Genomic DNA, 18,400 nt, shown 5'->3' with positions numbered 1-18,400 from the left:
TCAGGAATCCAGGAAAGGCAGAACTGGGTCAGAACAGGTAGGCAGGACTGGAAAACGCTGGAGAGCTTGGCAAAGAATAACACAAGACAATCTGGCAGGGAATAAGTGAAAGTGATGAGAATAAATACACTGAGGAACTAATGAGCAAATAAACTGCAGGTGAGGAGGAGGTGGACAGGAAACCAAGGTGAGGGAAATTAGTAATTAGCATGGCAGGATCTGAAATGACAGGAGAGTTAGTGAAGTGACAAATAAGAATAAATAAACTAAGAATTAGTGTAACTACGTTACAGAACCCCCCCCTCTAGGGGCGGCTCTTGCCGTCCCACCCGGTTGATCAGGATGAGCCTGGTGGAAGTCATTGATGAGAGTTGGATCTAGGATGCTGCGAGAGGGAACCCACGAGCGTTCTTCAGGGCCGTAACCCTCCCAGTCTACCAGATACTGCACTCCCCTGCCACGTCGCCGGGATTTGATGAGCTGACTGACAGTGTATGCAGGTGTCCCATCAATGATCCGGGGAGGAGGTGGGGGTTTGGAGGGAGGCAGAAGTGGACTTTCATTAACAGGTTTGACCTTTGAAACATGGAATGTGGGGTTAATCCTCATGGATGATGGAAGCCGAAGACGGACAGCAACGGGATTTATTATTTTAGAGATCTGGAAGGGACCCACAAAACGAGGGGCCAACTTCTTGGAGTCCACTTTGAGAGGGAGGTCCCGCAGGATTGCGATGATGATTGGCAGATCGTTGGTAATGGTCTGAAGAGCGCAGCAGTGTGGCGCGGGCCTGCATCCAAGTGCGCCGACACCGTCGGCTGTACGCCTGAACAGAAGGAATGCTGGCTTCACGGTTCTGGAAAGAGTGGTGGTTGGTATCCCCGGGAGCATTGGAAGGGTGAAAGACCAGTGGCTGAACTAGGCAGAGTATTATGAGCATACTCAATCCACAGGAGCTGCTCAGACCAGGACGAGGGATTGCGGGAAGCAAGGCAGCGCAGAGCTGTCTCCATTTCTTGATTCATACGCTCTGCTTGACCATTGGATTGAGGATGGAAACCAGATGACAAACTGACAGTAGCCCCCAGCATCCTGCAAAACTCGGACCAAAAGTGAGAGGTGAATTGTGGTCCCCGGTCGGAGACCACATCAGATGGGAAACCATGTATCCGGAACACATGTTGCAACAAAAATTCAGCTGTCTCTTTGGCAGTGGGTAAGTTGGGTAATGGAATGAGCATAGCAGCCTTAGAAAAATGATCAACAACAGTGAGTATAACTGAGTTACCGTTAGAAGGTGGTAGGCGGGTGACAAAATCCAAAGAAACGTGAGACCAGGGACAGAGAGGGACTGGCAGAGGATAAAGGAGACCAGAAGGAGCTTGGTGAGAGCTCTTATGTTGAGAGCAGACATGGCAAGCAGCAACAAACTCTCTAGTGTCCTTCTCCATGGAAGACCACCAGAACCGCTGACGAAGAAGGGCTAGAGTGCGTCTCACCCAAGGATGGCAAGCCAGATGAGACGAATGCCCCCACTGGAGGACTTCAGAACGGAGACTGTCTGGAACAAACAATCGGTTCTCTGGACAAGCACTGGGAGCAGGGTGTTCTGTGTGGGAACGTTTTACCTTATCCTCCACTTTCCAGGTTACGGCCCCAATGATGCATGCAGGGGAGAGAATACCTTCAGGCTGTGATGGGGAATCCTCTGACTGGAACTAACGGGACAGGGCATCAGGCTTGATGTTTTTAGAACCTGGTCTGTATGAGAGAGAGAAGTCAAAAGGGTTGAAGAAGAGGGCCCACCTAGCTTGACGAGAGTTAAGTCTCTTGGCCGATCGGATGTATTCCAGGTTTTATTGGTCAGTCCAAACCACAAATGGTTGCTCTGCCCCCTCCAACCAGTGTCTCCATTCCTCCAGTGCAAGTTTAACTGCCAACAGCTCCCGGTTCCCAATATTATAATTTCTCTCCGCTGGAGAGAATTTCCGGGAGAAGAAAGCGCATGGGTGAACCTTCTGGTCCTCAGCCGACCACTGAGAAAGAACTGCTCCGACACCAGTGTCCGAGGCATCCACCTCCACAATAAACTGGCAAGATGGAAAGATGAGAATGGGAGCAGAGGTGAAGCGTGACTTCAATTCACCAAAAGCCGCTTCAGCCACAGATGACCACCGGAAGGGCTTGCTGAGAGAAGTGAGAGCGGTGAGGGAAGTTGCCACTGAACTGTAGTTCCAAATGAACCTTCGGCAGAAATTGGCAAATCCCAGGAAACGTTGAAGCTCCTTGCGTCTGGATGGAGTTGGCCAGTCAGTGACTGCCTTGATCTTGGCCGGGTCCAACCGGATGTTGCCAGCGTTGATGATAGAACCGAGAAAAGACACCTCTGAAGCAGGAAATTCACACTTCTCTGCCTTAACAAATAACTGGTTCTCCAAGAGCCTCTGGAGGACTTGACGTACATGCACCACATGCTCCTCCCTGGACTTGGAAAAAATGAGAATGTCATCCAAATACACGAAAACGGACACGTTGAGTAGATCCCGCAGAACATCATACCTGTTTTTGATGGTAATGTCATTAAGTCCCCTGAAGTCAATGCAGGGTCGTAGGGTTTTGTCCTTCTTCTTAACAAAAAAAAATCCTGCTCCAGCGGGAGACGATGATGGTCGTATGATTCCTGCCGCCAGGGAGTCATTGATGTACCTCTCCATCACCTTTGTCTCAGGAACTGATAGGGAGAAGAGTCGCCCCCTGGGAGGGATGTACCTGGGAGGAGATCAATGGCACAATTGTACGGGCGATGCGGCGGCAAAGAGGTGGCTCGGACCTTGTTAAAAACCTCCTTCAAATCCAGATAATCCAAAGGAACTCCTGACAGGTCTGGAAACTCAGAGGGAACAGTCGAACCAGAGGCAGATGACAGGGCAGACTTCAAACAAACAGCATGACAATGAGTACTCCACTGCAGTATAGTTCCTGAAGACCAGTCAATGTGTGGATTATAGCCGCTTTTGGACTGTAGGAACCTTTGGCAGTTCTAATAACCTTTTAATCCACGGGGCCGTTTTCTCCCGTGTTCGGACATACAGGAACTCGGGGCTATCTCCCTTAGTTCCTATAACTATTTAGCTCCTTCTCCGAGGTCGGGTCTTTTCATAGTTCTTATAGAACGAATCTGACGGAGGTGTGTGGTGGTCGGTAGCTACGCCCCATGTCATGCTATCACGGCTGAAATGTTTCCTCATAAGACACAGACAGAACCGGCGGGTGTTTATTAAGTTAAACTTACACGTTGTCTCCTTTGTCTGCAGCGCTCTGCTCTCCTTTCTTTCTTCCTTCATGAAATGAAAAAGTATCGTTTCCTGACTCTCTCTGTGAGCTCTTCCAGCCTCGATATTAGACGCCTGATGTGATCGTCCATGATTAATATCACCATCATGCAGACCATGAACACGGTGCCTCCCTGCCCTCCATGTTAGCTTCTTTGTGGTGTTTTTTCTTCTCTCCTTACTTTTACGGGTTTTGTTTTGTTGTTGAATGTGGCGCTAAACGGCTAACACGTCACTGATGCAGACGGCTGCGCGCGGCACATCAGTCCCTATCAGGTCCCGACTCATGTGCGAATGCAGACTGAAACAGAAGGACAGTTATCAGAACGAAATTCGAGTAGGACAGTTCTGATAACTGCGTTCTTAGAACGGTCTGTCCGAAAGCGGCTTATGTCTCCTAAGCCATGTCTCTTTACTGGACATGAAGAGATGAAATGACCATCCTGACCACAGTACAGACACCTGTTCTCCCTTAGGCGGCGCTGTCGTTCGGTTGTAGAAGCGTCACCATGGCACTGCTCAGAAGGACGAACTAGAGGGTGAAATGGCTGATTAATCTGTTCAGAGGATGTAGCGGACCGAACTCTCTCCCTCCGCCGTTCCCGCAGACGACTGTCTATGTAATTAGCATGGCAGGATCTGAAATGACAGGAGAGTTAGTGAAGTGACAAATAAGAATAAATAAACTAAGAATTAGTGTAACTACGTTACAGTAGTGGGACCTTTAGAGAGCTGTGCATGAACAAATGTCTGCAATCAGAGACTGATAACCTGACACAGAAAATGATTACTTCAAGTTAATCCTGCTAAGTTTTTCACCACATTTTTGGTGTAGTTGTTCAGTAAATAATGACACAATGTAGCATGTCATGTGTTGTTGTTCTGTTGAGGTTGTATTCAACTCGTTTTCAGACCTAGTAAGAACCAGAGAATTTCTTCTTTTTTATTTCTTCTTATTAAGTGAACACGAGCAAGATGTGGAAAGTGAACATCATCGCCTGCGAGCGTATATGGAGAGCATGTTGCTAATAAATTTCAACTTAAGCTCCATCTGTGTACAAAGCAGAGCAAAGAAAAGAGTCATTACTCATTGTTCTGTTTTGGAGCTCTTGTGAAACTGCTGTGGACCAGCGTAGCTATTTTACATTCTGTCATGACGCAGGGCTGCTGTAGGATACAGCTAAACAGTTAGCTAAGCTTTGCTAAACAGTTAGCGTAGCACTGTCTGTCAGTGTCGCAACCCATATACTGTAATCCAAACTTTTGGTTTTCTCTAACTAATTTTTGTTGGAAACTATAAATTGGATGTAAAATTGTAAACAGTTAATGCTGGAGGTACTGGTAGACCAAATGCGTGTTTCCTCTGTTCTGCTATTTATGCTAAGCTACCCAATCACTGAAAATGAATCCAAGTTGAGGTTAAAAGAAAGCAAGAGAGTAGGTTAACTATTTGTCTCCTTTGGGTGTGTTTAAGTAATGTTATGACAAAACAAGTGTTCCCAGTTTATTTATTGACTTCTTTTGAAACATAATCATTTTTATGTGTCAGTATATGTGAAAGAAAAGTCTTGGTGGGCCTGATACAGTAAAACTTTTATGTTTTCAGGCTCCCGCGGTCCTTTCAGTCCTCCCAAGAGGTTTCATCCACGTTTACATTCAAATTAACAACCTCTGAAATAGCTGAAAAATTCGGAGGGAGAAGTGTGAGGAGGAGGGAGTGTGTGTGTTTATGTGTATGCAATATAAAAAAATTAAAAGTGCCAGTAGCCTACTCTAACCTACTTCCAGCACAAGGATTGCGTTAAAACAGTTTCTCTCAGAACAGTGTTCTCAGGAGATGATAACAGTGTAGAGACACAGTATGGGAAACTAGCATAGAAAACTTGTAATATACATTATATATAATGCAAACTATATACATTAACTCATCTTTTCTCTGTAGCCCCATTGCGCCCCCCTGGCTTCGTGAAATTTACACTTTCATGTCAACTGTTTTTCAGAGATTCCTAAAACAGAAACCAACTTTGAAGAGCGCCTCATCCTGAAAGCCTTTTTACTCAAGTTTATGAACGCATACGCTCCAATCTTTTATGTGGCTTTCTTCAAGGGACGGTAAGACCTACATCCATGTGCCCGTGTATGTTTGTGTGTTGGTGTGCGTTTGACATAATTCGACATAGCTTTACTGTGAAAAGTATGTATCTCCAAAACGACAGTTATTCATTTACCAAGAAAAACCTCATTTTTCAGCTCTTTGATTCTTTTTCATGTTTTCCATTCTGTTTATTTATTCTTTGTTGTTTATTTCATGTAAAAGCCAGAACCCACCGGCCGTGAACAATATGCTTTAATATGGATGAGCAAAGATAAATTGTTGCGGTTGAGAAATAATTGAAATCATACAGCCCACAATCCTACAGAAACATGGATAGCTCTTCAGATGAGAAATCGAGTTTAATTTGTATGTTTTGTACTCAGGAGTTTAAATCAATGCCTGAATGAGACTTAAAAACACTTACTACACACTTATTATGGTAAACATTTTATTGTATAATACCAATGAATGTAGTCACTTAAAAGGAATTATGTGCTTTCTGGTTGAAGTTCATAGTAAAATCCAATAAATGGAACAACTATGCCACTTGCGTAAATTGAGTAAATTGGTACCTTTTAATGTCTTTTTATTCTTAAGGTATAAAATGAAGTAGGTTTATGTACTAAAAAACAAAACCAACCATGTAGGTTATTCTGCTGCTTACAAAACATAATAACAGCAATCAAAATAAGTATTTTGCATTGAAAACAGAAAACTACAATATGGATTTATACTTAAAGTCACTACAGCCCATGATTTCTGTAATCAGATACTGACTGCAGCGCGATGCCACTTACTGGTATATTCTATGTAAAATATATATATCCTCGCTTGCTCGGGTTTTTGCCTGTTTTGAAGAAGATTTGATTCACATTAAGGGAAAAAGGAAACAACTCTACAAATCACTTCTGATCTGATCTGGATTAAAGATTAAAATGATTAGCACCTTCCCAGATATGACAGATATTCCCAAAGGGGTTGTTGTCATCCTTCCTTGAGGTTTGTTCTTGGTTAAAAAAACATGTACCTCAACCGAATAACAACAAGTGGCTTTGTTTTCACTTCAAACCAGTAAATGGAAAAATCTTTGAGTTATATCTTTTTTTTTCAGATTTTCAAAAGATCACTTCATATTTGTTGAACCGCTTAACAGAAACTGATGCACTCTATATTTACAATCATTTTAGAAAAAAAAAAACGACTTCCTTAACATTTTCCTGTTGCTTGTGTTTGTTGCTGCAGGTTTGCTGGTCGACCTGGAAATTATGTGTACGTCTTTAATGATTATCGAATGGAGGAGGTGTGTTTTTTCTTCTTTGAAATCTGCCTCGTTTTACTTGACTGAGCAATAAAAGCTCAAATAACGATACTATTTAACTGTCTCCCTCAGTGTGCTCCAGGAGGCTGCCTCATTGAGCTGTGCATTCAGCTCAGCATCATCATGCTGGGGAAGCAGCTGATCCAGAACAACATTTTTGAAATTGGCATCCCGTAAGTCGGCTACTTCTATTATTCTTGTGCGATCGCACAAGTCTGGAATTTGAGAGCAAGTAAAGAGGCAGTCTGACGATAAGCTCGCATGTGGCTAAGGCTGGGCGATATATCGATATTTAAGATATATCGATATATTTTTAAATAAGATATGGAATTAGACCATATCGCATATATCGATATAGTTCAAATTTGCGCTGTAATACTTGCTTCAGGCAAGCTGTTGATCGGAGCTCTCTGCACTGCTTCCCTCACTCCGGCTCCGCCCCTCCTCTTTCATGCACAGAGGGGGGAGGGGGAGGGACACTCCGACACTCTTAAACAAATATGGAGAAGGCAACAACGTCTGCGGAGCGTACGGAGGAGAGCCCCTTGGTTGGTAAAAGAAAAAGCAGTGGCTCAATCATTTGGAGATGGTTCGGATACAAATTGTCAGACGAGCAACAAAACCAAGCTATATGTAGGGAGTGCCTTAGCACATTGCAGCCAGTGGTGGAAGCACTACGAATCTTTTTTAATCACTTAAAAACGTGGCACAAAGTGCAATATGAAGAGTGTGCGAAACTGCGCGCTGCAGCAGCCACAGGCACAAGCCGTCCCCAACCTGACAAAGCTCCAGCCCCAAAACAAAGCTCACTGCAAGCTTCATTTTCCCGCTGTGTGCCGTATGAGAAGAAAAGCGACAAGTGGCGTGCAATAACAAAGGCGGTGTCCTTTCACATTGCCAAAGACATGGTCCCTGTTGCAACAATGGAACAGGTTGGGTTCAAAGAGCTAATTAAAAAGCTGGACCCGAGATACGAGCTTCCCAGTCGCAACTATTTTGCACGAGAAGCATTGCCGCAAATATATAGTGATATATATAGACAGAACGTTGCGGGCCGGTTCGCTAACATCACCCATTTTGCGTTGACCAGCGATATGTGGTCAACCAGAACCTGTGCGAACCTTATATGAGCGTGACCGTTCACTTCATACAAGACTGGGAGATTGAAAACAGCTTGAAAACAGTCTCCAAACAAGTTACCTTGTGCAACTGGTTGAGACTGTTCAGATAAGCTATTAAGTTAACAAAAAGAAACGGGTAATCTCAAGCTGATGTTTAAAAACGTTTTTTCTTAAACTGAGCACTTTACTTTGTTATCTCTTTATATATAAATGCTGCCCTCAGAAAAAGATTTAGCTATTTTATTTTATAGGCTAATTTTATTTAAGATATTTTTTTTATTTAGATGTGCACCTTACGGAGCTTTGTTATACAGTGTGTTATACAGTTATGTTTACATTTTATAGTGAGTTTTCAATAAAACTACTCGTATTTGGCTTTGACTTTGACTGAGCATTTCATTTCACAGCTCTCACTTTGCGGAAAAAATATCGGGATATATATCGTATATCGATATTCAACCTAAATATATTGAGATATGACTTTTGGTCCATATCGCCCATTCCTACATGTGGCCTGTTCTTTCTGTGATCTCTAAGCAGCCTGTGGTCTGTTTTCTTCTCATATACCAAGCAAATATCACTGAGAAACGCACTGGCTTACTTACAAGCTTCTGCAAGATTCCCTCCAATAACATTCCTCCCATGTCCGGACAACAATTTTTTGTAATTATACCTTATAGCTATGCAAATCCCAAAAGCCAAAGAGCAGGCTTGTTTATAACAACTGTCACACAGCCTCTGGCCTCAGGCAGCTCTGTTATTGATACTATAAACAAGGCATGACCCCCTGGCCTGTAAGGTGAGTCTCATCAAACATTTTAGTTTAAGGGATCAGCGAACTACAACACGGACAATAACACCATCTACACCAACTGATCCGCTTCCCCTTCTCGCACTTTACAGCTTTCACACCTGGGAGGTGACCAGACACACCTACCTCATAGTGTGCAGTTTTATGGGCAGTCTGAGGGAAGTCCCTGCATGAGAGATGCACACTGGTTTAGAATAGTGTGCCTGACCCTAAAAGCTCCTGTCTAAAGATGTAATATCTGGAATGCATGACAAGCTCAAAGTAAAACCCAAATTAATAAGACGATGCTTGAACTCAAAGTTTTGGTGTCACATCTAAATCGAAACTTCAATTACTCAGTAAGCCAACTCAATCAGCTTTTTTTCATTTCTGCTAGTACATCATGTCTAAAGAACAAGAAAAAGTATTGTAACATGGAACGAAACTGCAACAAATACTCAACCAATTGTCCCTCATACACTGTAAGATATTAAATTATTATTCACGCATCAAAGTAATCAATTAACTACTAAATGACTATGAAATGAAGTAAGCTGTAGCAATAATATCCGAGCATCCTTTATATTGCGTAAGCTTCTTTCGGGTTGGACTCTTCCCCACAACAGCAGGTTCCCAGGAGCTGTACCCTTCACAGTGCAAACGAGGGAGGTGTATTCTCCAGACGGCTGTGTTCTGGTGAGCTGTGCCTTCACATCCTCCCAAGAGAATTCATGTCTGTGGAAAATTCACAGCAACGTCATTCTGAGACCAATACAAACGACTGGCACACAACAACCATGGAGTAGTGAAGAGAGGGACAGTCTTATTGCCTAAATAGGTATATTATACACCCCAATTAGGGGCTGAAAAGTTCTGAAACAAACTCATAAACATGTGGCCATTAGATGCCTGCTTGGACTTCCAAGTGCAACACGCAGCGCTTTTACAACACAAAAAAAATATCGTCCTCATCGCAGCTGTCCTGCCTGGATTCAAGCTGCGACCCATGAGACCATTTGCTGCACGTCGTGCCCCGCTCACTGCCCTCTTTTGCCTTCCACTGTTGAATAAGGGCCTCTAGTGCCCAACTAAATCTTTAAAAATACAAAAAGTAAAAAAAAAAAAGATACACGTAAACATCCTACAAAATCTAACCTCTAAAAGCTGGACCAATACACTCAGATCTGCACATGCTGCACAGTTCCCGTCCCAGGCTTTGACCTGGGAATAACAGCTGATGCCAGCACGAAGATTTAGACGCTTTAGTCACTACAAAGAATACCATAAATGATAATTGTGAAAACATTTAGGTTTATATATATAATATATAAACTATATATAAAATGTACAGAGCTTTAAAGCTGTCCACTTCACTGCTGGACATGGTAACGATTTGCTGCCAGGTAAACAGTTTATCAGTTGTTTTGTTGACCAGTTGGAAGAAGCTCCACACAGAAAAGCTGAAAGGTGACATATCACCACCTGGCGTTGGGGTGTCAGACATAATTCAGTCGATAACTTAATTTTTTTCCCATGCATGCACACTGGGACAAGGACAGCGGTGCGATTAAATGATGAGGTTGAACTCATGAACAACTGTGTGTAAATGTACTGATTATAGATATCTCAATTGAGTATAACCTGTGCTATTTCCTGGCTCCCTTTGAAGGCCTCCCACCAGTAAACAACGGAGATGTGTGAGAAAACATTTAAGGGTTTCAGTTACGTCATCAGGGGAGCGTGCGAATTTCAGTTGGTGGGCAGGAAGCTTGACTACAGCATAGCAACAACATGGAGAATATGGAGATGAGTGAATATTGTAGTGGTTTGGAGCCGGCACATAGGGAAAGGTATTTTGCGTTAGTTGAGAAAAACATTGGGCGTGACCCATACTTAATGAAAATGTCCGAATTTTCGCAAAACCGGAACGATTTTCCGAAAATAGAGGCTGTGGACATAACGAGCTACCTGGTTCTCCAGACGTCTTACTACACCAAGCAACAGATGAAGGCCCACAAAAGTTTGGAAGCACACAACTATTACCACAGCGGATGGATCAGCAAACTCGGAGTAAAACGTCTACAGAATGATTGTGTTTTGGTGTTCGCCAGGGCAAGTTTGTTTTCTGTGTTGTTTATGGTGCATTATCCCAGGGGAAAATGCCGTCTGTAGTGCAGGGCTGGGCAGTAAAGCAGAACTTAACTTGTTGAATGCCGAGCTGTGAATGTTGGCATTCATGTTTTGATAAAATGCCGAGATCCAAATATCCAAATGCTGACATTGTGTCTTTGTTAGCCTAATGCACAAGGCAGAGACAGAGCGATTCTGGTGTCATGTACTAGGGAGCTAATGTGCCCTGTTAGCACTTAAGCACTTCGTGGATACTACTGAAACGTGAAGATTGTGACGACGTGACAAATTTGTTTTGTTTAGATCAACCACTCTCAGAGATCGCATGAAACACAGATGACGGTGTCTTAGCTTTGTGTTTTGGTAAGCCAGCTGGGGCAGCCTTCAAAACAAAGCCCAAACGTAGCCCGTATTACATTACTGTTGCTTGGCATTTAACAACATAATACTTTACTGCACTACTACAAAACAGTTAGATTTCGCACATACCTTTGACGAAGTGGTCACCGCAGGCACGAGCATTTGCAGATTCAGCTCCTCCAGTCTGTAAACGTAGGTTAGCTATCCACTTTTTGCGGCGTTGTTCTGTGAGTTTTTTCCATTTCTCACCTCTATGGGCGATTACCTTAGGTACACGATAGTAACCCTTTCCCTTCTCTCGGTTAGACCGATTGCTACATCCAAAAACGGCACAAAACTGAGGCATTTTGGGCAAAAAGTGGCAGACAAAACACAGTGTTTTCAATGGGCTCCAGCTCTAGTTGCCCACCACTTAGGTTCCCGCGCTTAGAAAAATACGGAAGTGACGTCACCTGAAACCCTCCTATTCACCTCAAAGTATGAGAATACGACAAGTGTGATGAAACGTTTCAGTGCTTTAAACTAACCTGGCGCACTAGCTTTTTGGAACGTGAAGTAAAATGTGTGGGAGAGGCCTTGGCAATTGTCATGTAAATTAGATCACACTTGTCTTTTCAAGCCAAGAATTCACAAGGCGCCATGAAGGAGGCACAGTGTGGGAAAGAGCGATAAAGAGAGTTATTTATACTAAGTTCCTGCCATTGTTACGATGGTTTCAGACAAACAAATTGGACTGCAAGATACTGAGTTTCAATCTGAGGGGAGTAAAAGTGAATCTACTCTGATTTAAAGAATATGTCACACGCTTGAATTCCGAGAATGAACAGTTGCAAATTTCTTATTTTCCATCACAGCGTCATCGCTCACTGTTAGTATTTAGCCAACCAGATCTGGCTGTATATCAACTGTTACCAACGTTTCATCTGGTGAATGTGACCGTATTCATTAGCTCCCTGCATAAACTTTACACTGTAATTATTTGTCCATATGTGATTATGATATATATAAGGTAATCATGCATTAAACCGCTTTGATTCGAGTTTTTACACGAAAAACACTTCTACATGCTTACATGTACCTGCACTGCAGTCTGAGGGACAAAAAGACTCATCGTAGCAGCCAGACAACGTACTTTCTGGAGTTATTGAAGTTTTGACTTGTGTGGTATGTTTTTCTTTTTGGCCTTCACTATGCTTTCCATCTCTCTCCCCATCTTAACAGGAAGCTGAAAAAGTTGATTCGCACTTTAAAAGAAAAAGATTCCCCAAAGGAGAAGGACGAAGAGAGACCTCCACAGCAGTGGAGCCTGGACCACGCCCTGGCTCCCTTCGAGGGCCTCACGCCAGAATACATGGAGATGAGTGAGTCTTGCATTCACACGCAGAGAAAAGAAAACAGCCACTTAGGCATCAACATACTTTTAAGATGAGTACTCCTGAACATCACTAAGCTGTGTTGCATAATCTTCGGGCCCTCACAGCCAAATATGCAGCGTGAAGAGCATTCGGATTCAGGAAGTTCTGGAGTCGTGTTTGGACACTGTCTTCTGACACTTATTTGAGGCTTCTGTCGTTTATGAGCGCAGCATCTGTAAGGGAGGAGATCAGGGTCATGGATACTGCAGCCAAAAAAAATAACTATGTTTATATCCTGTTGCTTTTTAACTGTCAGTAGTCAGTCCAGACACACACACACACACACACATGGAATACACAAAATCACAGTATGTTCGTGTCAGTCAGAAGTCACAATATAAACAGACTCTCATTATGAAGTTGCAAAGCAAAGCTTTTTCCTTAATGGATAATAATTCTCAGCTGTGTGTTTAGAATAAACATATTTTTGAGTTTTTCTACTCAAAAAGGCCATCATGTAATTAGCAAATGAAAAGTTATTTTGAAATACTTTGGATTTTAGTCAGCGGTTTAGCACTTTAAACCCTAACCGCTTCAAAGTCAAGTTTATTTCTAGAGCACATTTAAAAACACAACACATCCTCGCCCAAAGTGCTGAACAAGCATCAGTACACACAAAGAGAATACAACGAACAAATTTAAAGAACATTTAAGAGAATTGAATACAAATAAAAAGCAGCGCAAACGTGAATAATATCATGATGAGCTAAAAAAGAAAAGGAAAAAAGCGCTACGAGCCAGCCTGATTCCAGGCTCAACAATCAGGAGCTCATTGGCTGACCTAAGTGAGCGGCGCGGGGCATGCGTCTTCACAAGTTCAGACAGATAAGCTGGAGCTGGATTGTTCAGGCACTTAAACGCAAACAAAAAAGGATTTTATGGGATTTTGGACTGGTCGCCAATGCAAACAGACGTACAGATGGACAGATGTAATGTGTTTTTGTTGCGCGTACCAGAGCAGGCCTTTATGGAGGAGTGGCCAGAATGAAAACTGTACTGGAAGGGAAAAAAACAAAACATTTGGCTTCTCCTGTCGGGAGGAAGAAAGTAACCTGGTCTGATGAGACACAAAAATTAATGTTGGGAGCGTCACACTGTTGTGCTGTTTGAAACTGGTCAGAATGGACTGAAGGAGTAATGGATGGTGCTAAATACAGGGGAATTTTTGAGGAATACCATTTTTAGTGTCCCAAACAATTGAAACTGGGATGGAGGCTTCAGGAATGAGGACACATAGTCATCCCCCGGGGGGGGGGGGGATACCTGGAAATTTACTACATAGAGCTGGAAAAGAGGGGCTGAGCTGTTGGTTTGGAAGTTGGTTTCTTCTATAGTTAATGCCAGCTGCAGTCATAGCAAACAACATCTGTTCGCTCAGAACTGAATTTATGTTGGGTCTTTGCTGCAGTCCTTTTTCAGTTCACCGTAGGCTTCAAATCATTTACTAGACAGTGACCGACCTCAAATTGCTAAAAATGGCTAAAAAGTGAGATCAAAGTTGAGCACAAACTCCTTCTTCCCCACGAAAAGAACATGAAAATAATCCTGTGATGTAAAAAAATCTGTCTTCTGCATCACAGAAGTCAAACATTCAAGGGAAGCAGCCTTTGGCAAAATGCTTCTGAGCAACTGGAGGCTGTAAATTTACCGATTTTACTGCTTTAATGATGGGAAAGTCTGTCTTTGCAATAACATCTCCTTGCTTACAGTTATAACAAACTGGATTAAGTAAATGTGAGTAAGATATGAGAGCACATCATTAAAACTGAAATGGCTTGGTATGGTTACAGCTTCCTTTTGATTTTAACTGTATTGAATTTCAGAAAGCTGAAAACAGAATCAGCTTCAGTAGCAGTTACAGTAACAAGAGCTGCTGACAGAAATGATCAAGTATCCTAACTGTACGCAGAGTATGAAAGGAGACCTTTGATCCATTCGAGAAATGTTTAAAGGAAACAAGAAACAGTGAGCGATGGTTGTCCTGCTGCCTTGTCAAGGAGACAGCTGACAGGGCTCCACAGCTTGACATCTTTGAACATTTCCTCGGTTCTGCCTGGAGTCAAAGGGCACCAGAAGTTCTATAAAATAAAAAAAAAGGGAGCTTGGCAACAGACAGACATCTGTATGTGAAAATGTGTGAACAGTAAAACGGGTTATTTTCTGCTCGAAGCCATGTAAAATGTAAGAAACAGAAATAGCTGAAATACCTGGAACGATAACATTAAGCCTCTAAAAAGGGAATAGACTTCAGTGCTTATTTATTTAAGTGCGTGCCCGCACCTGTGTGGTATACTTGTGAGCTGTGGTGCTCATGTAAAGCTGTGCATGGGTCTGTGTTTGTGTGCCGTAGCCGAACCCGTCAACCTCGGCTCAGACAGATAGCGAGGTTATTGTAAGCTTGCCCTCTAGCGCTCGCTGCCCTCTTGTCGTATTTTTTTCCTGGACGCTCATTGTCTGAGCGTGGCGTCCCGAGGTGAAGTTGTCAGTCTCCGGCTTGCTGGAAATCCCCGTTCCCACACTGCTAAAGTTCCACTGCTCTGATCAGATCCGTGCACAAACCGCGGTCGGGCAAACTGCAGTGTCTTTCTCAGGTTTCCTTTTCACATTCTTAGGAGGCAGATGGATTGATCATTAATCAACATGTTAGAAAACGTTCCTTCTGCACACTTTTCTCACTGGATTTACTTTGGTTTAATCGGTCAATCCCCCTTTAAATTATTTTCTGATAAAAGCCCTCCTCAAATGATTCTGAGTAGGAAGAATCATCTGTGACATTAGGAGCTTTTTATTAGCCTTCAAATGAGGCAATCCTCACATTAGAAACAAATTTGCTGCTGAAACTTAATGTTTGGTATGTTCAATAGTTACAGTCCAGGTTTCTTTTTTAAAAAATCATAATCATTTGGACATATATTTGCTCGATCTGACTGAAGTCACTCTGCTTTGAGTTTTCACTTCCGTACACGAGACAACTTAGAAAATACTTGAAAAAGATTTTTAAAAGACTGATAAGAAAATAAAAAAACACAGGAAGAGCAGCCAAATGTATTGAAAATGTATGCAGATTGTGACAGATTGGATCAGTCTGTTCTGATTGATGTGGCTAGATGATGGGATTTTATTGCGGCTGGTCTATTAAGGCCTCTGAACACCGATATCGGAACCGTCATTCGATATTGATATCAGTCGTATCTATGCTATCCTCAGAGCTTTTGTCATTGAAAGTTTTCGGAGTTGGTTCATTTTTCTGCATTTTCATGCATCAGATGCATCAAATACCTCTTTATGACACCCGGTGTAAAGATCAATTGATTTCCGGAAATTGGTGATCTTTTTAATGTGGAATTCTAGTAGGAACCAGCAGGTTATCAAACTGGAATCCACTGAAATACACCTGGAAACGATTGGGATGGATCCTGATCTCTTTCATCAACTGTGAAATTCTCACTGCTCTTGAATCCAGATTAAATGGACCTTTTTTTTGTTTTAACTGTGGTGAAATGATAGGACCATGGAATTATTCTCCATATGATGAATTTCGGCAACGGACATTTTATCAAAACACTTCAGACTCACAGAGAAAGTTTTTCTGCAATACAGCTTTTAGTAGTTGACAAAATTCCTACGAAAAATACCAACTTGGTGTAAAGGTATTTAGTCTGATTGTTGGCTATGTAAATGCAGCTTGTTACAATGAATTATATTTTGAAATCTGCTCTACTTTCTAATATTTTTTTGCCAATTGAAAAATTGAAGAATATTCTTACACATAGACCGTATAATGTGACTTTTGTGTTTTATATCTTGGAAGTGTGCAGCTGAAAAGCCAAACTTCAAGTCTTGCTCTGCTGTCCACATTTTACAGAAAGCAAGCAAGCAACACAGACAGCATGATAGGTTCAGAATGAAATTCCCCATGCATCCGGTCCTCGAGGGCCGCTGTTCTGTAGGTTTAACATGTTTCCCTGCTTCAACACACCTGATTCAGATCAATGCATCAATAGCAGGCTTGTGCAGAACTTAACAATCTTTAGAAGAGATCCATTTCATCTCAATCAGGCCCTCGAGGACCGACTTTGGACATCCCTGCCTAAGACCAATCCACATTCTCCACACAAATCTGGAGTAGGGTGCCGTGGCTAAGCTGGTAGAGTGGTCATCTTCCAACGGGAAGCTTGTTGGTTACATCCCATTTGCGTCCACTTGTTTTCTTTGGCAAGACACTAAACCCCATATTACCCCTGCTATATTCATCAGTATGTGACTGGAGAGAAAAAGTGCAGCGTTCTGTTTAAGGAGTACTCACAGAAGTGGACAAAATTGTTCCTATCTTCCTTCCATTACAGAAAGACAAACCCACTCACTGAAATAATTTCAAACAGACAAAAATCATGCCCCTAGAAAAGATTGATAAATAATTTGGCCATAGGGACATGGTGTGTACCACACTGAACATGGACCAAAGACAGCTAAGGAGAGAGTTGTCTCAGGAGATGAGAAAGACGATCACTGACAAGAATGTCGAAGGTAAAGGCTATAAGACCATCTCCAAGCAGCCTGATGTTCCTGTGACTACAGTTGCACATATTATTCAGAAGTTTAAGGTCTACGAGACTGTGGCCAACCTGCCTGGACGAGGAAAATTGATGACAAATTGAAGAGACGGATAATACGAATGGCAACCAAAGAGCCCAGAGCGACTTCCTAAGAGATTTGAGATTAACTCCAAGGTCAAGGTACATCAGTGTCAGGTCGCACCATCCGTCACTGTTCGAGCCAAAGTGGACTTGATGGGAGAGGACGGCGGAGGACATCACTGTTAAAAGCAAATCATAAAAAAGCAGACTGGAATTTGCCAAAATGCATACTAATAAGCCACAACGTTTCTCTGAGGATGTCCTTTGGAGAGATGAGACAAAACTGGAGCTTTTTGGCAAGTCACTTCAGCCCTATGTTCACAGATGCAAAGATGAAGCATACAAAGGAAGATCGCTGTATCTACTATGAAACGTGGAAGAGGCTACAGGTTATGTTCTGGGGCTGCTTTGCTGAATTTGGCCCAGGGCGTCTTGAATCTGTGCAGGGTACAAAGAAATCTCAAGACTGTCAAGGCATTCTGGAACAAAATGTGCGGCTCAGTGTCCGAAAGCTTGGTCTAAGTCGCAGGTCATGGGTCCTCCAACAGGATAATGACCCAAAACGAACAGCTAAAAACACCCAAGAATGGCTAAGAACAAAACATTGGACTATTCTGAAGTGGCCCTCTGTGAGCCCTGATTTAAATCCTGTTGAACGTCTGTGGAAGGAGCTGGAATATGCCATTCCAAGCCTGAGACAGCTAGAGCAGTTTCCTCATGAGGAGTGGGCCAAAATACCATTTTTTTAATGTTTATTTTGAACCACTATTCTAAAGCAATGTCTGATTTTCATAAATTAATTCTCAGTCATTTATCTATTGTTTCTTTTGTCAGTTTCAAGTTATTTCAGTGACCATTGTGGGTTTTTCTTTCTTTAATGGAAGGATACCAACAATTTTGTTCAGAGCCTGGACAGACTTTGTGACTCCTAACCTAACAGATGTTTGTGAGTGTTGATCTGATGGTCTCGTAGTAGCGGTTTAAAAAAATTTGACTCCAGTATTATTGGTTTGACTGCTTTCTGACATACCGACCTCTCATATTCTGTCAAATAGCAGAAATGGTTTTGACTCGTATCTGATGTACATCACATGAAAGTTATCTCCAAATGAGCTTGAGTTATTTTTTCTGTCTGTCCGTCAAACCAGCCAAACTCCGGGAGCCGACATCAGTGCAGTTAAAGGTGGGGTAGGGGATCTTTT

General features: G+C 42.5%; 1 protein-coding gene across 1 annotated transcript in view; it reads left to right on the top strand.

The window, feature by feature from the left end:
• ano2b (anoctamin 2b) overlaps positions 1-18,400 on the top strand; it is a 99,613-nt gene that overhangs the window by 62,933 nt on the left and 18,280 nt on the right. The window contains exons 17-20 of the mRNA XM_075472622.1: positions 5,333-5,444; positions 6,670-6,727; positions 6,818-6,918; positions 12,368-12,507. Coding sequence (XP_075328737.1) covers positions 5,333-5,444; positions 6,670-6,727; positions 6,818-6,918; positions 12,368-12,507 — 411 coding nt within the window. The remainder of the gene's footprint in view (positions 1-5,332; positions 5,445-6,669; positions 6,728-6,817; positions 6,919-12,367; positions 12,508-18,400) is intronic.

This window comes from Odontesthes bonariensis, chromosome 8 (assembly GCF_027942865.1).
Source record: "Odontesthes bonariensis isolate fOdoBon6 chromosome 8, fOdoBon6.hap1, whole genome shotgun sequence".
NCBI lineage: Eukaryota > Metazoa > Chordata > Actinopteri > Atheriniformes > Atherinopsidae > Odontesthes > Odontesthes bonariensis.
This window is presented reverse-complemented; position numbering and strand designations above follow the sequence as displayed.